The following is a 27584-nucleotide window of genomic DNA, read 5'->3' on the forward strand; positions in this document are numbered from 1 at the left end:
AAGGGGTAGTATCTTTACTTCTACCAGTATCAGGGTGGTAACAAGGTAGTTTTTAATGCAACAGTTTTATAAACTGAGCAGTACAAATTATTTGATGCCTTTTGACAAATTGACAAATGTTGAATTTTGACAGTTGACAGATGACAAATAATTTGCGTCCTTTGATTTTTCCATTTGTAAAACTGAAAATTGCAGGATTTTGTGAGGTTAAAAAAAAATTAACAAAACTAAATCACATCATTCGTTATCAGTAAAGTGATTCTAATAACCCTAAATTAAGATTGGCTTTTTTTTCTGTGGAATTTTCTTGATTTCGTCTGGCGTCTAAAACATGGTCTACAAAGAGTTGTACAGGGACGTACAGGATGTCATTGTCTCATTGTCTCATTAGATTCTCATCACTGAGAATCAGCTTGCTGAGTTCACAAGGATATATATTATGGTTGAAACAGAAATAACGACAGGCAGAAGCAGTGTGTCCATGAGTTTTTGTAATGCTTAAAGTATGTGCATATTTAAAACCCACCATTTGTTGGTTGAATTAAACATTTTTGTGTCATATCTAAAGATAGAATTCACTTGACTGCAAATGGTCCCTGAAAGATTTTGATGCATCCAAAGACAAAATTTAACTCCTTCAAGGATCTTTACATGATGAGCTATTGGTCATTTTTATTTTAAACCTATATGACTTGTGTAAAAGTATTAAAAATCTGAAAAAGTTCTGTAATTTGGATAATATTTGGTAGGTTTTCATCATTTATTGGAATATAATAACATATTTCCCAGTTGTCAACATTATGTAGAAAGATAAAGATATAATGAATATTATTTCTGCTCTTTTTCTGTCCTTCTGCTATACTTCATGCAATAACAGTGAATATGAAGTATTGCTGTCTTGGCCAAAGATATTTTTAGACCTAATGGGTGATGGAGATTTATGGAGGAATGGATTAACTGGGTTAATTATCTGGCTTTGTCACGCATCTGGTGAATTAGAAATCGTCTGCATTTTAAAATTCTGCCTCAGTTTGCAATATAATTGATCTAACATAAGTATTCTGCAGACTTCTTCATAAATGATCACATGTAAGATTAACTGATTAAAGTGATGTGCCCCAGAATATCAACATCATTAGTATTTGTGATTTTAAAAGAGAAGACTTGTTTCTTCTTTGCATGTTTCACTAGGATTCTAAGGTATGCACGAGGGCACATGGGCTTCTTGTGGTACAGTCAGAGACTTTCCTTGTTGAGCACTAGTGTTTATCTTATAGCCTCTTGAAAAGCTGATGTAAAAAGTCTATACACCACTGTTAAAATGCAAGATGATGTAAAAATAAAAAATATATAAAACAAAGGTGAATTAAGGAAAAATGTTTCCATACTCATTGTGAAATTATAGTGTATAAATATATGTGTGTAATATGTAGTGTAATTTTTGTATGTACAGTAACCTGGGTGCAGAAGTGTGCGTGCCCTTTTATAATTTTGGGATGTGGCTCTGTTCCGAACGAAACAATGACGTTCAATTTGATATTCAAAATAATTGTCATACTGCAGTCATTAATGAAATTATTCTAATCTCCAAATAAAAATAAGCTGCCTCTGTAGGACCTTCTTTGTTCTGGCTGCTGAAACCATGGTCCACAAAGAGCTAATGAAGAATGCGTGGTATCTCAGTTCAGCAAGCTTGAAACTGTATCAATTAAGAGGGGGATATTTTTAAAAAATAAATAAAAATGCCAGAGAGGATACTTAGCAACTTATGGCAACATTATGTAGGAGCTGCAGGAATATCGTACAAGTACTGATTACTCTCTGAATGTGACAATGTCTCTTACAGTCTTCACATTGGGTTAACTGCCCTAAACCATATAAAAAAAGATGTTATTGTCTGATGAAACCAATTCCAAAAGGTATGTTTGGTGCAAAAACTAAAAAGAACATATACCATAGACCTTATCAAGGTGGAGGAAATAGTGAATAGTTACAAATACTAGTTAGTCTGCTAGTAAGCTGACAACGAAAAGGAATTTCAGCTTTCAGCATGACAATGATCCAAAGCATAGATCCAAAATAATACAGGAATCCAAAGAAAATCAGTGTTTCTAAATGACCTGCCCAGACCTGAATCCTACTAAATATTTGTTGGATGACCTGAAGTGAGTTTCCACGGAAGATGTCTTTACATTGTGATGGATGTAGAATGTTTTTCGAGAAAGAGTAAGGACATATTGCCAATTTTAGATATACTTGTGTCATGCTTATACACTTTTACCCAAAAGACACTGAGCGGTGTAATAAAACAAAAGATGCTGTTTTAGTTTAGAGATATGCATACTTGGATAATAAGGCCACCTTTATTTTTTCCTAAGAAAGAGATTTCTGATTGCTTTTAACTTAATTTTTATACACTGTACTGTAAATTCACCTTAAAGGTGGAAAAAACGTCTGTCTGTTTTTTATCTTAAATACTTAAGCAAAAAGTTTTAAAAAAAAAATGTATTTGAACATGGACATGTAACAACAAGAAAAAAAGGCTGTTACAATGGATCATTGGTGTTCAACAAGTAGCTCCTGTTGCTTTTATTTATTTATTTTTATTAAACCTCATTATCTTCTCCGTCAGCAGTGAGTTCAGTGAAAACTATGTGTTTGACATAATTTTAGCAAGATATTGTCTTGTATTTTGCATCGCAAGAACAAGGAATGACAAATATGATATCCGATCGTTCTAGCTAATGGTGTATGGAGTGCACTTGTTGTAATGAACTAATGAAAGCATTACATTATGACCAGAATTTTTAACAGCTGACGGAAAGCATAATCCTTCTATTTTTACTATGATGTCTAGTAAACCTTGTTTACATTTCCTTCTTTGCTCTGCCTGACTTTTGTTCTCTTCTTTTTGCTCTTGGTTCTCATCACTCTTCTTCCTTTTCTCTCAGCAGCCCCAGGGTACCCACGCTTCTCAGGAAGTCTAGCCCACACATTCCTTCCTATAAGTCATTTGGATCACCATGCCAACAGTGGGGTTCTCTATGGTCAACACCATTTTTATGACACCCAAAAAGGTGGGTAAATCATCTAACATATTTTTATTATTCTAGCAAAATTTTGATCTTTTTTTTGTTTTATATCCAAATACATACTTTAATTCTAATGCTTTAGAACCCACGGAAAACTGTAGCACTTTGGCATCCTGGATGATTAACTATTCTGTTTTTTCATTCTCCCAGAAAACTTCTACTTGAGAAGCCTTCCTTCCCAACCTCCACTCATTTCAGCCAATCACAGCATTCCGCCCATGTCAAGGACAGAGCCAGGGAACACCCAGGTTTCTTGCAGTAGAGACACAGGAAGCGCTGTAAACTTGCACAAGAGTCTTAAGGAAGCCAGTATAGACAAAGGCATGGTCTCAGGAACAAAGGACAAAGAAAGGCCCAGCAGTAAGCATGATTCAAAAGATCGCCACTCCCATAACCAACATCCGCAACCCCAGCACCTCCACTCACACCAGCCTCAACACCATTCTCATCACCCTTCCACTATGGACAACTTGAATGCCATGGAGAGGCACAAAGCTTCCTTACTTATGGAGTACAAGGACCATTCACAGAGCATGAGTAAACCTCTTAGTGCCTGTCTACTTAATGGAAAGATGCAGAATGGAGACTCTCGGGCTGAGGTTGGGTCCAAAGGATCCATGCCTAGTTGTGGAGGAGAGAGCATGGGTAGGGGTCCTGGAGACTCAACAAATGCACAAGCCAGACACATGGGTAACAGCAGTACTGGGCGCTGTACTAAAGAAGCTGTGAGTGGTGAGATGAGAATCAGTGAGCAGCCCCCTCCTGACTGTGTAGAAAGGGGTCAGGTGTTACATCAGTCGTTGTCCTACTCTGTGCCTCCTCCTTTGCCTGTGGGCTCAGCAACTGGTGGGGGGCATCCAGGCAGCTTTCACTGTTTACAGTTCCATACTGGTCATCCACATCACACCCAACACCCACACCACAGCCATCACTCCCACCATCACCCGGATTTTTTCTGCCCCCCTCCTCCTGCCCCAATAACCAATTCTTCCTTACATGAAAAGGGGGTTGGCAGCAGTGGGGCAAGAGAACCCAAAGCAACCAGACCCACATTTGTACCATCTGTGGGCCACCTTGGGGAGAAAGCTGGAGGTCCCTTTCAACTGGGAAACCCTGAATGTCAGGGTGTGGCTGGTGGGGGAAGCAGTACCAAAGAAAAGGCAATGGAAAAGACAAGTGGGGGTGTGGGGCATTCTGGGAACTGGCACCGAAAACATCAGGAGCATCAACATCAACAGCAGCAGCCTGCACCACAAAAGCAGCATCCCTACCGAAAAGCAGAAAAAGCCCCTGACTGGATGCACAACAATGATCACCACTTACAGCAACAGCAGCAGAGCCATCCTCGGCAGCATCAGGCTGTGCGCTCTCATAGTGCAGACTGCATCAATGGCATAGACACAGAGGTGTATAGATCCGCTCTGACACAGGAGCCCAAAACTGGCCATCTGTTAACTCATCTTAGTAATGTTAATCCACAATCCTTTAGGGATTGCTCACATTCTGGGTCAACTCCAAACTCCTCACCCCTTGCAAAGACCATATCGCAGCAAGGGCCTGGTTCTGGAGGTGGGAGCTGCTCCATGCAGAGAGAAGGCCAAAAGGTAGCCCGTATCCGCCACCAGCAGCATGGCAGAACAGGTTCAGGTGCTCCCTCAGCAGAGCTGGGGCAGACCAGTAACAGTCAAGAGATGAAGCGGAAAATGGACATGTCTCCGTATGGTTATAATAACAGTTCACAGCATCATTCACATCAGCAATCACCTGTGCCACCATGGGCAATGCACCCCCATCATATCCACCTGGAGGAGGATCAGCGCAGGGTTTACATGGAGTCTGTCAGTGGACCTGCCAGCGTTAGGCAGCAGCCCCATCAACACCAGTCGGCTGGAATGGGTCCCCCACCTGCTCCTGCACAGAACCAGCAGGAGGTTTTGGGTCCACAGGGAGAGGGTAGTGCCATGAAAAACCTTCTTAAGTATAGCAACCAGCAGCAGCCTCTTCTTCTGTCCCAGAAAACCCCATTTGGTGGACTGGGAAGCATCAAAATGGGACCTAACAGCACAAACTGCACCTTGCAGTCTGTCAAAACAACCCTGCCTTCCAGGAAAGTCATAACCAGTGAGAGTGAACGCCATGACTGTGGAGGACGAAGCAGGGAGATTGGGGAAGTAGCTCATGGTGAGGGGGAGGTGCGGCAACCTCCTGTGGGTATCGCAGTTGCTGTGGCGCGGCAGAAAGAACCAACTTGCAGACCTCCTGACAACCATCCAAGCAGCTGCCAGGGTCGGATCCACTCTGGTATGAAAGGTAAAAACTAATTTTAACATACTTGTCATACACAAACATGCATTTAAACAGCGTGCCTTTCAGGACCTAACGTGGAAACAGTTTTTACTTTTGCTTGTTTAAATAGTTGCACAGGGTAAGAGAACACTTACAGACGCTGCTGTACAGCTGTTATTTTACAGACAGTTTTCATTATTAAAAAGATAGCATCTCATATATCATAGGTAGAGAAAGTGTGGTGAAATAAAATTAATTTTTTTTAGGCGCTTCACGGCCCATGTATCCCACAGACTCATCCAGAGAGGAGGACAGAAAGAGAATGAATGGGGAACACATGGGCATCAGTGGGGGTCATCCATGCCTGGACAGAGAGCAAGAATCATTTATCAGGTAAATAATCACCTTATGACACAGGATCTATCTCAACATAAAAAAAAACTTCTGACCTTTAACCTTTGTTTATGTACATTTTTAGGGACAACAAGGAAAGGGTTGAATTTGCAAGGATCCATCCCTCCAATAGTTGTCGTGGTGACATTCCCTCTCATTTGATGGTGCCTAGTGGAACGTCCCTTCAGTCAGGCCAATTGGGAGACCCTGCTGCACATGCACACTCGGCACACCACCACTGGATGCCTCGCACAGCAAGTCCTTCCCTTTGGATGACAGGCCATTCCTATGGTGTGTAATTAGCTGTTGTGGGAAACAGAAAGGGAAATCAGACCTGAAGTCCCATGATTCTTCTTCTATTTTATTCATTTATGCATAGTGGTTAATATAAAAAAAAAAAAGCAAAGAGTCATAAATTTACAATTATGAGAAATCATTTGTGTGCTGTATGACACTGAATATTAGAATATTGTGTACTATGCCATGTATGTACAAGATGGTGCAAATAATGGTGGAAATTTAACATACTGCTTACTCAGTCTTTCTATTCCTCAGGAATAAGCCACACCAGTCTCCACCAGAATCTTCCCCCTGGTTTCTCTGCAACTATGCCTGCTCCACTCCAGCCTGTATTGCCCCTGCCTCAGGACCCTTCCGCCCAGCTAGTTGTGTTACCTACTGAGCCTACTTCCCATCCAGCCACGCATCACTTAGGTATGCTGAAGTCCTTATATATCGTCCTATACACATTTCATTCTATGTGCAACTTTGCTTCTTGTTATTCGGTATCATTTGTCAATTTTATTTTACCTATTAGATTTTCTGGGCTTGTTCATATGAACCTTTCAACAATGACTGATGAATATCACTGTTTTATGACATCTAGAAGAATGAATTTATGGAACTACAGTACAGAAAGTGAAGTTGCTTGCGTGGTGTTAGTGGTTAGCTAATGGATAAAACCTCTATCCCTAAAATCCAGAAAGTTTCTTTTCTTTCCCCCATATCCATAGGGATGAATCTGCATTGCTTGATTGTTCTTCCCATTCCCAGGTCTATAGATAGGCTACTGCTGTGCTAACACACCTCTTTTCTCTAGACCATCTAGTCTTTGCTGCAAACAGGCTGTGAAATTTAATTAGCTCTTCATCCTTGACAGAGCTTGCTTTCCTCCGCTTTCTGTTGGAGTCTAAGCTAAGTCGGAAAGCACATTGACAAAAGTCTTCCCTTGGGTGGTATTTGCTGAGCCAGGTTAACATTTCAGAACAAGGTCCATGGTGCATCAGGGAGGTTGAGGATTGGGGTAAAGGTATTGAGCAGGAAGGGTTAGACTGAATGTGTAAGAGTTAAGAAAAGCTGTGTGAAAAAAACAACACTGGGTCTAGCTTAAGCTCCTGAGCCGAAACTCTAACAATGATACAAAAATGGGAACTTATCTTCCACAGGCCCGTGGTGGCTCTTGGAGATTTTTTAAGGGATATGCCAGTTTTCTTAGCTCAGACTGGCCAAATCGAAACTAAATCTCAGGATGTATTCTCAGACGAACATAAATCTCAGTCTGGACCGAAACAAAGGTCTCCATTTTATGTCTCCTTCTCCTCCTCCTCCTCATCATCATCATCACTATTATCACTATTATTATCATGTAATAAAATGTTTCTCAAATATTCCAAAGAATATTAAATATGGAACAAAGCATGTTATATATTTTTCAGCATGTATGTGAGAGAGAATGTGGGTGTATTCTGTTTGGCTTAACAGTCTTGCTACAGTGCCCTGAGTGTAGGCTGTAGTAAAAGAGTACTGTATTTGTGCATGTGTCTCTATGAGCAGATACTCGTGTAAGTGAAGTTGACATTGTTGATTGATTTCTGTATATATTCTGAAATAAAATTATTGCAAAAAAATGTAGTCCCCCTTTCCCTCGGTTTTATTAGATGTGATGGAGCAGCCGGGTCTATGGCCTCCAGTGTACAGGGCCCGGGGGCCTCCCTCCCACATGCAGCATCCCGCTGTGTACTCTCGCTCCCAGTTTCTAAGGCAACAAGAACTGTATGCACTCCAGCAACATCAGCAGCTGCAGCATCAGCAACATCCTGGCCATCAGCAACTGCCTCAACCACCACAGCAACACCGAGGAGCACACAGCATAGAGCCTCAGCACAGAAATACTCACAACCAGGCATGTCTTTATACATATGATGCTAGAGTTGTACAGCAGACGGGCAAAAGTCACACGAAATGGCCATGTATGATTGTATAGACGACATTTGCCCCATACACTTTATGAGAAATGTTGAAGATTCTTTAAGATATCACTTCTACTTATTACTTGCTCGATATAACCAAGTCACGACACACTCTATATGATACAACATATAAGCTATAAGTAATAATTTAATTACATTTTTCAAAAAACCTTTATAAAACAGTATTAAAACAACATCTAATAACAAAATAACCATATAAGATGACATAGATTACAGTTAAAATTCTGTGCACCGGATCTTTTCAGAAATAATAAATATAGTGCACATTAGTTAACTATTTAGTTCAAAGGACAGAAAAAATAGTTATCAAAGTTATTACTTTTTTTTTTGTTAGCCAAATTTTCCATATTTGTTTGACATTTGAATGGAAAAATAGAGCAAATCGCTGTTTATGGATTCACTTTGCCTTCATTTGTCCACTCTTTATTTCAGATGCAGAAGAAACCTGAGGACCATGGTGCATGTGCTGTGGACTTACAGGACATCCTCTCTGAGCCCAGGAACCCCAAAGCTACCAAGTCGTATACCTTTGGCTCTTCGAACAGGGCTACATCGCCACCCAGGGCCTCTGCCGCACACATGTCGCCATGTTGTCAGTCACCATGTATGCATCCTCATCCAAAAAGCACACCCTCCACCCCTTGCCCTGTCCCAAGTCCTGCTGCTACTGTGCCCTGCTCCCCTGCTATTAGCCCAGCTCCATCACAGCTACCCAACATAACAGAAACTCAGGACAAGAGAGCAAAGGGCCAGCCACCACAAGACTACCCTCAGACTATGGAACCAGGTAAGACTGTCTAAAACTTGTGTTTTTTATCCGGATTTAAAGCTTCATCTATTGTACTTGACAAGTGATGATGACAGCATCTGCTTTCAGAACCTTGTGTGTCTGCCTCTACTTGGCCTGTGTAGAGATTATGCTGACAAATAGTTTTGCCTGGCAGCATGTCAGCCTTAGAGGCCATTTGGAATTTGTGTTGAGTTTCAAAGCAAACACATCAAACCATTGCACCAGTCTTTGTACGCCCACCTTCATGTCTTTTTTCTGAAGCATAAGTGACTCCAGTCATTCACTCTACAAATCAAGAACACCATATGTAGATCGTTATCCACACTGAGCTACTCAACACTCATGCCGGAACAATCTGGCTGCTTTTAGAATCTGTGGCTCTGTGTGGGTGGCTGCATTGGCAAGCGCACGATTGATTAAGCTGCGGAAAATGGCCGGCAGCTTGTCTTCCAAGGCTGCCACCTCAGTAATGACGAGAATCACTTTGTCCAGAGACCCTGCCTCCACTAGCCTCTCTTTGTCCACAACTTTTTCATTAACACCTCACTAAGAGCTTTACTGTGTCAGATGATATTAACATTCCAGATAAGTTGAATAAATGCAGCACTACTTCAATGCTCCTACTCAATAACTCTTCAGATGCCTAGTATGGCAACGGTATGGTATCAGCTGAGCAAATCTAAGCAGATTTCTTCCTACACAGGCTTCTTTTACAATGTTTAGCAAGTATTATGAGTTACGTACTTGGTTTGAGATGATGAACTCTCAAAATCATTTTTTTCCACAGATCTTCCACCAGGATACAGCTATCCTGCAATCACCATGGGATACAGAAGTGGGCCCTCATCACAGGATGTACAACTAGCTGAACCAGCTGAGCTCGAAGCCATTCCAGTTGAGCCAGTTGAGCATGCTCCAGCCCCTATGTCCAGTATTGGGGAAGGGCCAGAGTGCCATGCAATAGTAAGACCCATCACAGAGTCTCAGCTGCCACTGGATAAAAAGAGTGAGGAAGAGCAGGCACAAGAGCAGGCACAAGCTGCACTGGAGCAGAATGGAGAGCCGGATACAGTGGGCTGCTCTGTGCCTGTGGAACATGAACAAGCACAGGGAGAGGCAGCAATGCTCAGTTGCCATCCTGAAGAGTCATCAGTCTGTGAAGCAGCACCGTGTCCCGGTAGCTGGTTAGAGGAAGCAGTACATAAAGACTCGACCATAGTCTGTCAGGAGGATGGTGACCTTCTTGAGAAGGAAAATGTTGTTTCTGAGCTGAATGCACAGACGGCCACAGTTCCCGAACACACATGTGTTCCACTTAATCCAGCTGACCTCCAACCCAGCACAGGCACTGAGGTAGTGGCAAAAGAGATAGAAAAGGAAGCTCAGGAGGAAGACTGTGTCCAAATTATCTCTCCTCCATCATCTCCTACCAGTCTCACTCCATTCTCACAGCCAATTGTGCCAAGTTATTGGAGCCTGGAGCTCCTGATTGCCGCCGCTTTCTGCGGCGACTGCCCTCCCCCCTCCCCACCTGTTTCCACCACTTCTCAGGGCTGTGCTGTCCCCTTCTATTCCAGTACATATGGCATGGAGCTCCTCAGTGAGCTGGCTGATCTGGAGCGCCAACAGGAACACCACAGTACAGACAAAAATGAAGGTGAGCTATAGTGAGCAGATGTCATGCTGGTTTGATCCACACACTTTAGACTAAATGAAGCAAGATCAATGCTTTGATTTCCATATCTGAGCAAAAAAAAAGATTGTAAAAAAAATTGCAACATTTTAAGGCCGATTAGCCGATTAGCAAATTGGTCTACAATGTTTTCAAATCTGTTGAAGTATTTATTCAATCACTATCACATGCAATGCTTCAACCCTTGTCAATTAAATTTTAGATATATCAATAAAAATTATTTTAAATTCGGCTGCCTCATAAAACAATGAAATGATCCCAGCTCCTAATTCCCGTAACAACTCAGTAGTTAGTATCCTTATCTTCTCTTGACACAGGACAAGAGCAACTGATATTTGACCTCCAGAGTTTCGCTACCTTGGCAGTGGCTCGTGCCCTGGAGTTGGACTCCAAGGCAAACAGTATTGCAGATGCTGTGAAGCAGTGTCCAGCCAAAAGAACCCTAAACCTGCGGCGAAAATGCAATTGGACTCCTCGCCATGAGCCTGTAATGAACTTTTGCCTTAATTTATTATGCTTATTCAGCTTGTTTTGTATTGATGCACTTTATATATTTTTAAATGCATACCATTTTGCCAAACCTTTGATTTCGTTCTGAACATCCTGGTTCCATCTGCTCTTTAGGTGTGTCCTGTGAAGGGTGGTATGGATGCTATAGACAGTCAGGAATTGGCTATACGAGTGAGGCTGGCAGATTTGCAACGACGCTACAAAGAGAAACAGAAGGAGTTAGTCAAGCTTCAGAGGAAGCATGACCACCAGTAAGGCCAATAAAACCAGAAATTTATTTCTAATTATCTTTAAAGAAATTGCAAAGCCATAAATTAGTTTTTTCTTCAGGAAAGAGGAGACTCCTCGAAGTCCTGCACGTCGGGGCCCTGGACGACCACGAAAGCGGAAATCAAACGGTCTAGGGCCCATGGCTCCCCCTGAATCCCAAAAGAAAGTCAAGTAAGTAATCTGTCCTTCTACTTCCACAACATATGCACACTTTTAGATAAGCCTCTCATCTTTCAGACCACACCTCTTTCTGTAAACAGGAAACTAAGAAACTCGTCTGACCCCGGTGAGGAAGCCTATTTGAGTGTTATAGCCAGTAAAGCCTGATGTAGAGGTTTAAAGTAAAGAAGCACACTTTCATTTTTCATATACATTAGCTGAAGCCTGATGCTGAATGAATGAAGGGTAACTTAATGGGGAATATATTACTTGCCTTTGTTTTATTTCTACAGTAATTGCTAATTCCTCACTTTGATATGTACAATATTTCATACTCCACATAATTTACACATGTGAATTGGAGGGCAGACTAGGCCTAAGGTCATACTGGTTCTCAGGCAAGTGCCGTGTCTTTGGTTTCCTGGTTTACAAGTCGAGAGAGCCTGTTACTTTTCAATTAACGCCATCATCAAGACCCACAGGCTCTCTCAGTCTCTCTATGTCACTCTGTCTCTCTTTTTCTGTCTGTTTTACTCTGTCTCGGGACCTCTGGGCAGTCTTCCATTGTGTTCCCAGCTGTCCCGCTGCTGTGTCACCTCTGTTCTGTTTCCGCCCTTGTAGTCATGTCCCCACACTGGCCGCGACATGATACTGCTTGACAGTGACACTCAGACGTATGGGCAGTTAGCCAGAATCCCTTTAGCACATGCTAGAAAAGAGCGTGTGTGTGTGAGTATGTTTGTGTGTGTGTTTGTGTGTGTGTGTTGATGATGGGGATATCTTGCTATAGTCACCAGCCAAGCAGCCAGAATCTTCGATTCGCTAAAATGCATTTTGTCCTATTGTTCATAACGCACGCTAGTTTCCTTCATATTATCGCTATTTCTCACAATTCCTTCAAAGTGGTAACTTAGATAATGACGTGTTGTTTTTTTCCAGAAACGTATATTTATTGTATGAACATAACACATTTTATTTAGTGAATTATGATATAGGGAAGTATAGTAGCATTAGCTATTTGGCTTAGCTATTAGCATTAGGTATTAGCATTAGCTATTAGGTTAACACACACCTTATCTACAATGAGCTATATGTAAGTGTGCATGTATGTGTATGTGCATCTGTGTGTGTAAGTGTGTGTAAGTGTTTCTGTGTGCGGTTTGTGTGCTTTTTTGTGCTTGTGTGTGTGAAAATGAGTGCAACTCCCAGATAATCAGTTCTGTTTAATTAGATGCTGGGAGATCTCCCAATAGGGAGGGGCTGTGTCACATCATGTTTGTCATTGCGTGGTGCAGCAGAACTTGCCTCATGGGGACAGCACACACCATCACAACCCTTATCCGTAGCTTGTCAATCATGCTGCCCCAGGGCATGGTATCACATACGTAAACACACAGAGACACATATACACAGACGTTTAGCACAAATACAAATGGACACACAGACAGCAGGCTACAAAAAACACACTTGCTCTAATTCTGTTATGTAAGAAGTGGGACATGGGGGAGAAAAAAGTCAATGAGGTCTCCCTCTTTTGCACCAAGGGTTCTGCTTGCAATTCACATTAAGCTCCCAGTAACAAATGGCACAGAAAAGGGAGGAGGGAGGTTAATCTCTTTGTTTGAGTGCAGTCTGCCACATGTTTGTGTGCTTCTTTGGGCATGTTGCCAGGGAAATGCAAGGGCATTCTCTCTGTAAGAGAGATGTGTCATGGCAGTGATGTGGAAATGCAGCCAAAATGCTACAATGCTCAGCCACAGTAATGTACGTTTTCTGTAATTTTTACTGAATATGCAAGTCTTGTGTTGTTAAACATGTGGCATTGCTTGAATGACAGGTCTGTGGGGGTGGTGCTACTGACAGAGGAGTCAGGAAGAGGAGGTGGGGATTTGATGAAGAAGAGGAGGCTGTCCAACAGGAGCTTTGGTCGTCTTGGAGCTGTACAGGTTACTGTCTCTTCCTCAGTGGGTTCATCATGTCATTATCTATCACTGATCTTCAAGTACTACATGCCTCACACACTTCCATTATAGTTCACTTAATATTGTGTCCTTGCGATTATTTTTTATCTCTCAGGTTAAGATGCAGTCCTCTCAAAAGAGCAGCCTCCACGAGCACCACATAACACAGCTGAAGTCCAAAACTGCTGTCAGTAAAACCATCCGGGAGCGAGAAACCTTGGGGTCTTCTCACTTGTACACTTCTCAGCGCAGCCCAAAAGCAGATTCCAGACTCTCTAACATGACGGCCAACGAGTCTGAAGGCCAAAGTGACACAGGTCAAATATAATCACTGTCTAAATGTTGCTTATATGTGTGAATTTGGTGCTAACTCTCTTTTTTCTCACTCTGTCGCTGTGTACAGGAAGTGGAGACAGCGGCACTCAGGAGAGCTGGAAGGGCCTGATGAATAGTAAGAAGAAAAGCGAGGCAGCTTTAAATCGACTTTCAGCCTGTGTGCAGCAGCCTCAGGCCAAAGGACAGGATGCAACAGAGGAAGGGGAAACCTTTGCAGAGGATACAGAGTCCTCTGAGCAAGGTGAGTCTGACCTATTTAATCATCAGCCTTTGACAAACCTAAATAATGGCCTTATTGTACAATCTACCATCATAGTTTTCATATTTTATTAAGCATTATGATCTAAATTGTAAAAAAAAAAAAGTCTTAGTAATGTGCAGACAATTAAGAAATTCTCAGACTTAGTATGCCCCCAGTGGTCATGTGAGGAGATGTTAATTTGTTAATGCTGACAAGTGAAAGACAAGAGTGTGTGAGATTGTGTGTGCGGAGGTGAGTGAGAGGGTGTTGATGAATGGCTTGTAAATGACAAGAGTGTCTGGGGGTGTGTGGACACCTGACACCTCTCACTCCAGTCTCTTGCTGGCAGACACACAACCACAGCTGCAGCCTGCTGTCTCATACGACAGCTCAACAGCTGACTCTACACACACACTCACTTAGAAACATATACCCATACACAGATACTGCACAGACTACACATAATTAACGGGGAGAGGTTAATGAAGCCTAGGGTTAATGAAACTCAAAATCAAACTGTCATTGCTGTTTATCCCACAGAAGAGGAGGAAGCAGAAGGCAGTTACAACATCGATGCAAGCCATATCATGAAAGTCCCACCCTCCAGGGAGCTCCCATCCAGCTCCATCCTAAAAGACCCCTCCCCTTCCTCTGTTGTGAAACTGGAAGTCAATCAGAAGGCAAAGAATAAAAGAGAACGGCAGGAGCTGTATGGTGAGTAAAAACCCACAAACATTACTTCAATTTTTGTTGTATTTTGCATTCGTCTAATTAGTGAGCTCCTGCAGGGTCCCAACTTTGGTCGAATGCAGAAGGTGAGGTGAAAGTAAAGAAAAGGCCCCACTGCAGGTCAGTGCCAGACAATACAACTAAGACCTTGGGGGTGAGGAGGAGACCAGGTCGTCCAAGACTACAGGAAAAGCTGTGGGCCGGTCACTATCGGAAACCTGCAGGCCTCTTGTCTTTCTCCAGTACCAGCGAGAGGTTGAGGCGAGCCACACGGAAGAGCTCCATGCTCCGTGGAGTGCTTAGCAAGGTGAGCCTAGAACAGGAAGTTCATTGATGAAAAAAGTGCATAATAATGCACCATGTCTTTTATCCACTCTTTTAAAACAACAAGGGTTTCTCTTTTGAGAAAGAGAAATGTTCCCAGTAGAGTCTTTTTCTAAGAGTCCTTGTAAAAAAAAACAAATCCATTAACCATCCAACTCCTGAGCAACCTGAGTCCGGAGTACCTCAAGTATAGCAAAGTGAAGTGACATTCCTTTTATTTACCCCATGAATTGCACAAGCTGCTCAATGATTATGTACACGATAAGTAATCTAATATTGTATACAAGTCAGTCAATAATCGTATTTCCAAATATTATTTTAAATACATGATGTATGCACCTTATCTCTTCAACAGGTCAGTAAAAAAGTACATGAAATAAAACTGAAACGTTTGCTCTAAAGCATTTTTAAAATATACTGTAATACTATGCTTCTTCAGACCATCTTGGTTTTGTATCAAAGGAGTAGACAAGCTTTTTTAGAGCTGCTCTTGGACATCATACAACATTTTTTGACTCTACCAAGATACAATGATACTCTGTTTCTTGCTCTGTAGCTGTGTTCAGATTTAAATTCAAAGTGGATGCGGCCTAAATATATACTTTTTTTCTGTCTGTTTTTATTTAAACCTTGATCCTAGGTAGTTAGGATGAATGAATCTATTGCACTGGAGTCATATTCATCTTCATCCACGAGCTATATATGTGACTGCTCACTCCCATTTAAGTACAAATGTCCCACTTGCATCGTTTTTTTGTTGTCCTGAACGATTCCAGGCCTCATACACACCTCTAGTTTTAATCTTTAGCTTTCTTTGGTGGAAAGAAAAGTGTGGTGTTGTTTAAAACATGTCTGTTTAATCATAATGAAGTATTCCTACACAGTTACATTCTTAGTATATTCAGTTTATACTTCTATACATGTACCTCTGCTACTCTAAAACTGCAACAAAACATTTGCTTAGCTTCAGTGACCCAGGGCCCTAATTTTTGTCTTTTTTTGTCTCTGTTTCTTTCATCTCATTCTATGTAACGTGACAGAAGAGTTGTTGGTCAACTGTGGTCCAGTCTCCTCAGAGTGATGACACCTGTAAACGGCGGACCAGATTTCGACAGGTGCATAAACAAGTCAGCATATTTCCAAAACCATATGCTTCTCTGAGAATCTTTCTCTGAAAGATTATGTTATTGTAATAAACATCATTTAAGCAGTGTTGCCTAAACCCTAGGACATCTCATGCACAATTAAAACATGGGGAACACTGCTTTAATTAAATGTATTGATCTAAGAGATGTGAATGTAGTATTGTATGTGCCAACTGATTGTGTGTGTGTGTGTGTGTGTGTGTGTGTGTGTGTGTGTGTGTGTGTGTGTGTGCGCGCGTGTGTGTGTGTAGTCTAAAGGGCGCGCAGTCAGTCGTCTATTGGAAAGCTTTGCAGCAGACGATGGCTTCCAGCTGGGTGGAGACAGCAGTTTCTCTGATGAGGATGAGGAGAACTCTTCGTCAAGCACCAGACGTTCTCCCGGTAACTTCAGTAATAAATGAAAAATAATTTCTGTCTAACATGGGGAGAAATCCCTCACAAAACCAAGAAAAGTTGCAAGGGGCTACCTTATTGCATTTTTTCCACCTTTGGTATACTGACAAATTCCCCCCACCTCTGCTGGGTGGATTGGGTTAGTCTTACTCAAGAGGCTGCCTGCTTCAACAGTTAAAAACTGATAAACTATTTGTTAGAATTTACATGACAAAAAAATATCCTTTTCAAATCTCAGCTTTTTTTGATAGTTGTTTGTATGATTTTTCAAATATTTGATCACTGGACTGCTGGCTTATTTTTTTAACCTAACAGAGATGCTGTAACTGTATCACAATGCCTTGGTACCATTGGAGTGATTTAAGAATATGCAGCATACATAATGACTGTTTTACCTAAAATTGCCATTTGATTAACTTTTTTTCTTCTTCCCTCAGCTCCTCCAAACTGTATACTGACCAAAGACATGCTGATTGAAGGACTGAAAATCCTCATCAGTAAAGAAGATGAGCTTCTGTACGCCGCCCGTGTGAGAACTCTAGATCTGCCTGACATGTGAGCACAAGGCAGACCCACTGCATTTTAACAGCCAACACTAAAAGAAAGCAACAGATGTCATATGCATGCTCTATATAGAGAGTTGTGGATATTTCTGAAGCTTATTGCTTTAAGACTGCTTTAAATGGCCAGCATGAGTAGAGAGGGTCAGTCACAGAAACCGAGTGAGAGAAGTGGAGCTGGACACGGGAAGTCATGCATTACACACACAGCTGAAAATAACTCCTTTGTACTCTCTCCTCCTCCCTCTCTCTGTTTCTCTCAGCTACAGCATTGTTATCGATGGAGAGAGAGGAAACCGCCCCAGAATCTACTCCCTGGAGCAGCTCTTGCAGGAAGCAGTGAGTTCTTGTTCAAATTGCAGCGCAAGCCTGTCTGTTCACTGGGCTTTTGCCTCTCAGGACTATCCTCTTTCACACACACACACACACACACACACACACACACACACACACACACACACACACACACACACTTTCACACCCTTTTTCTCCATAGCTACCACTTACACCACCCCCCACTACTTTCACCTCATCCTACTAAATATCCCCTTCCATCAGAGCCCCTCACTCAGACATATCCTCTTCCACAAAGGTCTCTCACCAGAAACCATTTCTCTTGTGTCTCCCACTTCACCCAACACCAGATCCCAGGAAAGCCCTCTCTTTGCTCACACCTCCTCATTAGATGTAATATCCATTAGCCTAATGAACACCTTCCTACTTCTCATCCTCTAATGACCATTATGAAACTGCTCCAGTCCAGTCTCCTTAGAGCCTCCTCCTCCTCATTATAAAACATGCTGCCCTTCCATTAGAACCACATCCCTAAGAACCAGCACTTTCAGCCCACAGCTCACAGCTCAGCTATATTTGAGGAGTCCCACCCTTTTACCCCACCCCCACTTACATTCTCTATATTAGTATACCTATCAGCTTCTGTCCAGTGTGTATTTCAAATAAGCTATTTAGTGTATTTCACTAAGCTTCCTCTGGCCTGAAGTATTAGACACAGGAATGTGTCAAGTTCCTCTTCTTCTTTGTGTGTTCAGTGCTGAACTCATGGGGTTATGCTAACATTACTGTTTATCTAAGCCATCAGTGAAATGGCCTCTAATGATACACTGTAAACCGCAGCGCGTTCTTGGCTAGCATTCATTTTTACCTCCCACTTTGCGTTTCCTTCTTCCTGTGGGGGTGGGTTGTTTCTCACTATTGTTTTGCATAGTTATCAAATTCTGGCCACACATCACTAGCATACAAGTTATCAGCATAAGGAAACTTAATTTCCAAACAGTGAAGAATGTGTCAATGGATCCTGACATGACTCTTGAGAATGTAAACAGTTACACTCGGAACAGAAACTAGTTAAATATAAGCATCAATAACTAAGTGGTCCTCACAGTTTACTTACATATCTAGTTCATATACCCTAAATAAAGACTGTTCCATTAAAAACTGTTTGGGTTATACCGTACCAATGGCACTGCTAAGGCATGACAAGACATGTTTAATTGTCTTTGATTGCCCATTTATTCCTCTCTGACATCCATCCATAAAAAAACATATGCGTGTTTTAAATGATTACTTTTATTTTTTATAAAACAAAAATCCCATAGCTCCGCATATATACAATTTCATAACTTCTGCTTTGGGTTGGTTGTATCTAGCACAGCTCTCACACAAACAAACCATGCACACACATACTCTTACAGTCACACATACAGTTGTTGTGCAGCTGCTCCACTGAGTAAACAGCAGTCTCCCAGCAGCTGGATCTAATTACACATGCACTTCTGCTTTCCCCTATCCTTCCATGACTCCAGTCGTCTTTTACCTTCGATTTCAATCTACTACCACCCACATACACACATACACAGTGAGGGAAATCTCAATCCCTCTTTCTTGTCACAGTCCAGCCTCATACCTCATCAGTGAAAAAGTACCCGTAACTATGGCAACCCTAAATTAAGGCAACATGAAAGAGGGCCTTGGCGAATGGTAGATGCTGAGCCAGTCTGCATTGTTGAAAAAGAGAAATGCTGGCAACCTGCAATCACAACCCTCCCATTCACAGACTCTTTAGTATTACTCAGCAAGTTGGGGTTTACCACATCACAGCTTCCGCTGCTTTCAGGCCTGACTGGCATGCTGGCATGAGATAAGTGCTGCTTTCAGCACTGCCACAGTGACTGGTGTGTGTGCAAATGCATGCACTTGTGTTTGTAGTTGTCTGTTTTGCTATCTGACTTTGGTCTCTGAGCCCAAACACTTTTTTGTCTTGGACTGGCACTGACTAACAGAGGTATGTTTTTTTGTGTACCAGGTTTTGGATGTGCGTCCTGAAACAGAGGCAGTGCTGACCGAGGGGACGAGAGTGTGTGCCTTCTGGAGTGAGCGCTCACGATGTCTTTACCCAGGCTATGTGCGCAGGGGTGAGAAATCTGTAATTTATCATAAATGAGGGCATTATTGTTCCCCATCCATTTATTGTTATATACACACATTGTGTACTCATTTGGCAGCAGCACAATAATGCAGATACAAGTAAAGACCATAACCATAACATGTTCATTACCATAACACTGTTAAGCCCTATTCAGACGGGATTAGTTTTACGTGGGGACGTGGGGGTAAAGTAATTATTACCAGAGCTTCTCAGTGATTTTAGTCCCGTCCGAATGTGCCATCTCGGTAATCATTATGGACAATGTCAGTAAAGATTACAGCGACTTTTACCTTCTGTAAAAAGGTCCGGAAAAATTACCTCAGGTAATACTAATCCCATCCGAATAGACCCGCTGTAAATATGTAATGTAAAATTCCGTCATTTCCTGCTTAAAAGTAGTTTTTGGCGTGTTTTGCAAGCATGGAGGCGCTTGAAACAGGAAGCAACGTCATAAGCACATGACGACAAGGAGGTTACTGTGGTGCGTAAAGCGAGTTACCCCTCCCACTTCTGCTAGTTTTACTGAGATAACTTGTCCCGTGCGAATTGGCCAATTAATATTACAGGAGTCCTGAGGTAAAATTGCATTACTCCACGTCCCCACGTAAAACTAATCCTGTCCGAATAGGGCTTTATACGTATTTCAGAATTGCTTGGATTCCTGGGATTCTATTACAGGTGTTTCTATTAAAGTGGACAGTGAGAGTATGTTTGTGTCCATGGTTGTAATGTCATAGATTCTTTGAAGTTATTGAGTCTTTTGTTTTTATGTTGTGTTGTAATAGGTGGCTCTAATGATGAGTGTAAGCCAGGTGGAGTGATGGTAGAGTTTGATGATGGGGACAGAGGATGGATCTCTCTCCGTAACATTCGTCTCCTTCCACCTGGATACCAGATTCATTGTGCGACCCTTATATTCTCTCATAAATTACACTGTCTCTATGGATAAACCTCATTAAAAATATCTTTTTTGATGCTGCATTATTTAATCAAATATATAATTCCAATTTAAATTTGCATATAAAATAATATTGATGTTTTGTTAATGATCTGAACAAAAAAATTAATCCTCCTCTTTAACCCTAGTAGATACTGAGTCCAGTCCAACTCTGGTTTCCAGTGGTCGATTAGACAAGTTAGTTTCATGTCAGGATGGAAGAAGCTCACAGATTGCAAGATCCTCTGAGAAAACAACTAACACAGAGGAAGCCAAAACCACAGAAAAGCCAATAAGAAAACCAGGTAACTGATTTTAACTCCCAAACATGCATACACAATCAAAAAATGTTTCAGCAAAATCTCCTCAAATAAAACATCCTTATATCTACTGGAAAGACATGGTTTAATATATTTAAACGTTATTTCTCAGGGAGACCTAAAGGTTCAGGAATGAAGAGGTTTGCCTCTGATAGTGTCTCCAAAACCTCATCATCTCCCCTTACCTGGCCATCATTAGCTCAGCCTAGAAAGAGGTCATCTGTCAATTTATTTCAACTTAATGGTTCAGCATCCAAGAAGACAATGAAGAACAGAGAGGCAGTGTTTCCTCATCCTTCAGTCTCTGTGACATCATCAGCCAAATGCATCTTCAATAGCAGGTCTTTTGAGGTGGACTCTTTCAGTAGTATTGCTAATGGCTACTCATCTTTCTGCAGCCAGACATCTGGCATGCCTGTAGATGGCAGAAGCAGCCCCTATGGGCAGGGCAGAAAGTCTGAGGAATCGGACATTCCTCGAGGAAGGAAAAATGAATTCCTGATCAAGCTGGATCACGAAGGAGTAATGAATCCCAAAAACAAGAGCAGCAAGGCTATGCTAATGTTAGGAGGTTCTGGATTTGGATCTAAAGGTATAGGTGCTTCACCCAAGCCTGAAGCATATTCCCACCCAGTTCTGTTGGTAAAGGACAAACGGAAGGGAGACAGTTCTCGGGCAGAGCTCCTACCAATCCAGAGAAAGCCATCCCCAACTTTGCTAATGAGCAAGCATGGAGACATGGGCCTTAGTTGCCACAGGGACTGTCATAGCTCTTATTCAGACATGGATGAGGAAGATGAAGAAGAAGAGGAAAGGAGGAGAAGAAGTGATTCAGTTCTGGGCCCAGCCTCTGGTGGCATGAGGATGGCTGGTCGTTTTCTCCCCCACCTCTCTGTTTCCTCATCTTCTTCAGGGTCATCTAGCTCTTCTAGTTCAGGTTCTATTTCCAGTTCCAGCATCTGCTCATCTGACAATGACTCCTCCTATAGTTCTGAGGATGATGAGAACTCCACACTGCTCTTACAGAGCTGCCTAACACCACATCACTCCCTGCTCCATCCCCATAAAGCTCCAACTGGACCCACACAGCATTCATTTGTGGCCAAAGCTATGGCTGTCTCTAGCACCAAAGGTGGGAATGTTGACAGTGCTGTCCGCAAGCCCCTAAAGAGGAAAGAGTGCCTCAGTTCATCCACCAAACCATCCAAAGACCTGGTCAAGAGACAAAAGCTTCTGGCTGACCATAGCAGGCCCAAATTGTCTTCTTGCATGCCAGCAAGGCAACTGTGGAGATGGTCCGGGAATCCCACACAGGTAAGCCAGGAATTTTTAAAACATATCTTATATCTGTTTCAAGCCTTCAATGCTTGTACCCCATTGTAAACAATTTTCCTGCAAACATTTATATCAAAAATAATATTTCTTGTTCTCAAGAGACGTGGGCTAAAAGGGAAAGCACGTAAGCTCTACTTTAAGTCCATAGTCCGGGGCAGGGACACAGTGCATGTAGGAGACTGTGCAGTGTTCCTGTCAGCTGGTCGTCCCCACCTACCCTACATTGGCCGCATTGAGAGCTTCTGGGAGACCTGGTCTAGCAGCATGGTAGTCAAGGTCAAGTGGTTCTACCATCCTGAAGAGACCAATCTTGGCAAGAGTCTTCATGATGGCAAGGTAAACATGACAAGGTTTCAATCTATGATGTACAGCTTACCTGACATAAAGAAAGAAGGACAGTTTTTAGAGAGAGCATCTTTGCAGAATCTTTAACCATAAATTTAGTTTAGCAGAAAAATAATTTAGCAAAAAAAATAAATTATATTTCTTTCCCCATCAGCATGCCCTCTATCAATCATGCCATGAGGATGAGAATGACGTGCAGACAATCTCTCATAAGTGCCAGGTTGTGAGCCGTAAGGAATATGAGCTTCTGAGCCGCAACAGGAAGCCTGGTAGCAGCCTTCAGGATCTCTACTACCAGGCTGGTACCTATGACCCCACCAGTGGCCAGCTGCTCACTGCAGATGGAATGTCTATTCTCTGCTAGCTTTGGGCCGATGATAATGACAATCTAGCATTTGCCTGGCAGGAATTTGACGAGAGACCAACCATCAAAATGGGGATTTGCAAGAATCACAACTGTAATTATCTGTAATTAAGTTCGAATGTGTCATGGTTAGGAAGACCAGCCCACAATCTCGTAGCCTCACAACCTGTGCTTGGTCTCCCAAAGATGAACTGCCTCCATGGGTAGTTTGCGCATGGTCCAGCTTCTTTGTATAGTACATCCATCTTTAATCTCACATCTTACAATTTAACTTAAAAAAACAACAACATTCTATTTAAAGTCACCAAAGCAGAACCCTTTTTTTGGTTTCGAAAGATGGCTATCGTAAGAATTCTACAGCGTAGAAAAAAAAGGCAGAGTGGTGTGCTTTCCCCCTACACCATGTGATGATTCCAGGGATATTTAAGTAAATAATAGATTTAGTATATTAAGTTTATGTATGTGTATATTTAAGGAGTTATTTACTATTCAAGCCATACACTTGAGTACCTCTTTACCTGTCTTCTTATTCAGGTGTATAGTGTACAGGTGCATGTGTGATATTTTTTTTTTGTTTGTTTGTTTTTGTTTTTGTTTTTTTTTTCATTATTTTTTGTCACTGTCTATATGTATATACAAAGTTATTTTATATGGGTGATGTACAGTACATATGAGGTTTATTGTTTGAGGCTTGGACTGATTTATTTTTCTATGAGAAGAAATGAACTGAAGATGTATGCACTGCACTGCACATTGCCTGCTGAGACAGAAAATGTTATAAGTTTCAGTCATTGTTATGGCTGCACTTTGGGCATTTATTATTATTTTCTGTTTTGTTTTGTCTACTTATACCATTATTTACATGTCCACTGTGCTTTTTACCCAAAAAAGGATATATCAGAATAAATAATTAAATGGAAAATTGAAATATGTACATGCAGGTATAAAATACCATAGTGATTAATTAGTGCTGTACATCCTTCTGCAATCATATTTTTTAATATTTGGTTTTACTGACAATGTTTTGTTTAATTTCCAACTTTCTCCTCACCAGAAATGGTGATGACATATTGAGGCAGACTGTTTGACCAAGGCCAAGGCAGTGAAACAAAGAAATGGCATTCTGCCAACCATAACAAGAGCTCTTAGAGAAGCCGATGAGTCGTTTGTCTTTAGGGACAATCATGTTCATAAAAGAGCAAGCGTGGACTGTTTGACAGGCTTACACAATCACAAAATAGTTTATTAATTTTTTTTGTGTGTGTGCCAAAATCATCTTGTTTTTATTATGCAACCTTCACTGTATTCTCTAAGTATTGATTATTATTTTTATTACCTATTTATTGTCAGTGTTGCTGTTTCATCACAAAAACCAAACAAAAATGTGACAGCGCTTATTTAGTTTGTGTTGAAAATAGAGTCTCTATATCAAAGTGCAATGGTCTGGCAGAGAGAACTTGTACAGAGAGAACACTGGACTAGTATGCTTGTTTGTGCCTTGAATTATAGTTAGACCCTCACCTTCTGGCCCCCATTAACAACTTTTGTGGCTCTGCAGAGGAAGTGACATCATTCAGTGACCTCTCCATGACCATTTAACCTATTCTTCTGTGGTTTACAAATGGACACCAAAAATGTATTTGTCACAATATTCAGCTGATTCATTCGCCAATTTCACCAATAACCTGAAAGAAAAAGGACATTTGATGATGGTTTCTCTACAAAATGTTCTTGTTTTTTTGTTAAATGGGCTGTAAGGTTAGAACTCACCTAAATAATTTTAAACTTGACTCTAACATAGGTTATTTATTAACTGTCTGTGTAGGCCATACAAACTGTGTGTTAATTGTTATTCCTTTGTTATACTGTCTTGCTAAAGGAGGGCACTGGACTGAGTAATTTGAATGTACTTAGTATAAGATACGCACGAACATCTTCTGAAGACCTGTCTGAATGACACAAAATTCTAATCTTTTATCATGAAGGCATAGTTCTATTAGTTACAATGTCCAGTTTCTCTTTTTAGAAAAACGGATATTAGAGATTTTCAGATGGTCTTGTCTTAGAAGTTGGTCACCTATCATAATTTAAGAAAAGGTCATTTGCCCATTGATAAAAGTGCAATACTACTTTGACTCAACATTTGAATGATAGTCAGAATTGTGGCGCTTCTAATAAAGGCTAATGGGTAATAAGAAATGATCAGGAGGACGCGGGAACGTCTTTCCTATAAAACCGGTTTCTTTCCATTTCTATTTTGATTTGTACATGGTTAAAATGATATACCTAATATTCAGCCTGTCACAGAATTTTTATGTTTTAACATTGATGAAAGCAATTTAAGTATATTCTTTATTGTTCTTTTTGTCTGTTTTTTTTTTTTTCTCTCTGTGCTGAAAACTGTTGTAAAGATTGTAAATGTGTAAAGTAAGGTCTGGTTTGGGGAGTAAACATTTTACAGAAAAACACTTTATCAAGCTGTAAATGTGTTTTAGTATTAAGATTTTTTATAGAGGGACTATGAATAAATATCATGCTCAAAAAACTTGTGTGCTTATTGGATGATTGTCTTTAAACAAGACTCCAAGTGACAGTCAAGGCAAATGTTACATTCTCATAGAGTCAGCTTTACAAATCCAGCATTGGATAGCAATTAAAAATAAAAAGGAAATGACTTTACCCTTTGATGCTTGGGCTCGTTTGATAGCCTAGATTGTCCACTTAATCGATGAGTGAACTTTTATAGTTGGAAGAGCAAAAGACCATGAAGCCTGTGCCATTGGGAAGCCCTAAATAGATCACTAACCTTTAGACATGTGACTTCTGGGTCATTGTAAAGGCTTTGTGTCTACAGCTGGGTTAAAGAAAGCACATCATTCATGTGAACACAGTGTGGTTTTACACTTGGCAATGGAATTGAGCATAAACCCATTTTGGTCAAATCTAGGCGAGTGTAACAAAGAAAAGGTAGCATCTGCTTGAATACGAGTTCAATGTGAGGAAAGTGTAGGAGAATAATTAATTCCAAATTAACAGTATGCTAATCGGTAAAGTCAGTTTAATTTACCAAATATACCAGATATACAGGTATTATGCTTCATATTACAGTGTAACAAAAAGTCATCTACTCTGTGGTCTTAACGCATGTACGATCTAAAATGTGGAACAATGTTCACCATTTCAGACAGTAAGGCCCATTTAATTTGCTAAAATGATACTAATAAATACCTAAAGCTGTTTTCTCCTCTCTCTTTTGTTACCATGTTCCTAACCTTTACAATGTCTCTGCACTCCCACCTTTCAGACATGATTGTTAGAGCATCTATATAAGGCATATTTCACTGCAAGGCCAATCCCATCCTCTATATAAACATCTTTGTATTTTAAGGACCCCTTAAAAACACAAAGTTATAAAAAAAAACAACTCATACTTAAGGAAGGAAAGGAAGTAGGCAAAGGTGACCTAGATTTTGACTTGGAGCATCATGGCCCAATGACAGGGGCTACTGCATTCAAATATCTAAAATAGTTAGATGAACACTGTGGGTTTTATGAATGAAATATTCTCCTGTGCAAATGTATTCAGTCAAATTCCACTCTCTTGTACTCTGAGTTTAATTAGGAGCTTTGTGGTTTGGTATTTCCCAGTCATTATCATCATTTCAGCATTCACAGCCCTAGTGTTTGTTTAAAAGATAATGAGTGCATTTACCATGAAAGAGAAAAAAAGAGACTGGTGAGAGAACTCCTACAGCAAATGAACATAGTAATACAATTAAATGGAAATATAAATTAGAATTTTTTAATTAATAAAATATTGCCAGTTGTAATAGGCACATTGTTTTGCAATGAACATGGTACATGGTTATAGAAAAACAATTAACTGTTGGGGTAAAGGCACCAAAACACCCTGTTTATAATTATTTTTCTAATTATTTCTGACTTGGACTAACAGGAGTTACAAAGGTAAAATGTAATAAAAATCTAATATTTTGATCAATATCTTATAAAGAGTGAACTGATTTGATTGAGAGAATATACATAAAAAATAATGAATTTTCTTTTTAGAATAATTAACAGAAATATGAACTATACTTCAGAGTCAGTAAAAATGTCAGTGACTGTTATACTGCAACAATTATCACAACCCTTCACAATGTAACAGCAGTTCAGGAGGTGTTTATGTTTATTTTATTGAGATTTTCCTAATTCAAACAAAGCCATTTTATCAAAGTCTTTGAACCACAAGGTTTAATATATTTTCTCTGGCTTTAAAAAAGATTGAATTTGGTTGGGAATTTTGACATTTGTACTATTATTTGATGTTGATGTATTAATGATGTTATTTACCTGATGTTCCGATGTATTTTAGCCTGTAAAGTGTCATAAATGTCTGTCACTTGACTCTGTGTGTCTACTCAACATCAAAGTTATTGAATGCAGTTTTTATTAGAGCTGATGCCTGTTGGTTTAAACCTTTATAAATATTTATGTCAGGCTTATGTAGGTGTTACAGAGCCCGATAAACACTACCTATAACTCCTGCAAAGTTTTCACAAAATTCCCTGTCCATTTTAAATATAAAATAAAAATAAAATATATAATATATATCCAAGGACTCTGAATAGCATTAAGAATTTATGTATCAAACTTTGCTACAATAATAAATTGTGCAAACTGACAGT

The 27584-nt window shown here is 40.7% G+C and overlaps 1 protein-coding gene across 12 annotated transcripts in view; it reads left to right on the forward strand.

Annotated features, from left to right (window-relative positions):
* The window catches only part of LOC113639465 (BAH and coiled-coil domain-containing protein 1), a 66091-nt gene extending 41965 nt beyond the window's left edge, over positions 1-24126 (forward strand). For 2 of the 12 annotated variants that reach the window (XM_027141303.2, XM_027141315.2), the window contains 26 exons: positions 2952-3077; positions 3243-5402; positions 5645-5771; positions 5857-6062; positions 6327-6485; positions 7709-7953; positions 8474-8828; positions 9619-10488; positions 10842-11011; positions 11149-11285; positions 11365-11475; positions 13301-13427; positions 13540-13741; positions 13828-14001; positions 14542-14715; positions 14790-15037; positions 16095-16181; positions 16451-16580; positions 17030-17147; positions 17416-17491; positions 19476-19584; positions 20384-20500; positions 20685-20840; positions 20968-22169; positions 22290-22526; positions 22690-24126. In XM_027141303.2, coding sequence (XP_026997104.2) covers positions 2952-3077; positions 3243-5402; positions 5645-5771; positions 5857-6062; positions 6327-6485; positions 7709-7953; positions 8474-8828; positions 9619-10488; positions 10842-11011; positions 11149-11285; positions 11365-11475; positions 13301-13427; positions 13540-13741; positions 13828-14001; positions 14542-14715; positions 14790-15037; positions 16095-16181; positions 16451-16580; positions 17030-17147; positions 17416-17491; positions 19476-19584; positions 20384-20500; positions 20685-20840; positions 20968-22169; positions 22290-22526; positions 22690-22899 — 8033 coding nt within the window. In that variant the 3' untranslated portion in view covers positions 22900-24126. Of the gene's footprint in view, positions 1-2951; positions 3078-3242; positions 5403-5644; positions 5772-5856; positions 6063-6326; positions 6486-7708; positions 7954-8473; positions 8829-9618; positions 10489-10841; positions 11012-11148; positions 11286-11364; positions 11476-13300; positions 13428-13539; positions 13742-13827; positions 14002-14541; positions 14716-14789; positions 15038-16094; positions 16182-16450; positions 16581-17029; positions 17148-17415; positions 17492-19475; positions 19585-20383; positions 20501-20684; positions 20841-20967; positions 22170-22289; positions 22527-22689 lie in introns of those variants that run through there. The other 10 variants (XM_027141305.2, XM_027141317.2, XM_027141307.2 and 7 more) reach the window with 9 other exon arrangements.
* The last annotated feature ends 3458 nt before the right edge of the window (positions 24127-27584 follow it).

Source organism: Tachysurus fulvidraco, chromosome 15 (genome assembly GCF_022655615.1).
Source record: "Tachysurus fulvidraco isolate hzauxx_2018 chromosome 15, HZAU_PFXX_2.0, whole genome shotgun sequence".
NCBI lineage: Eukaryota > Metazoa > Chordata > Actinopteri > Siluriformes > Bagridae > Tachysurus > Tachysurus fulvidraco.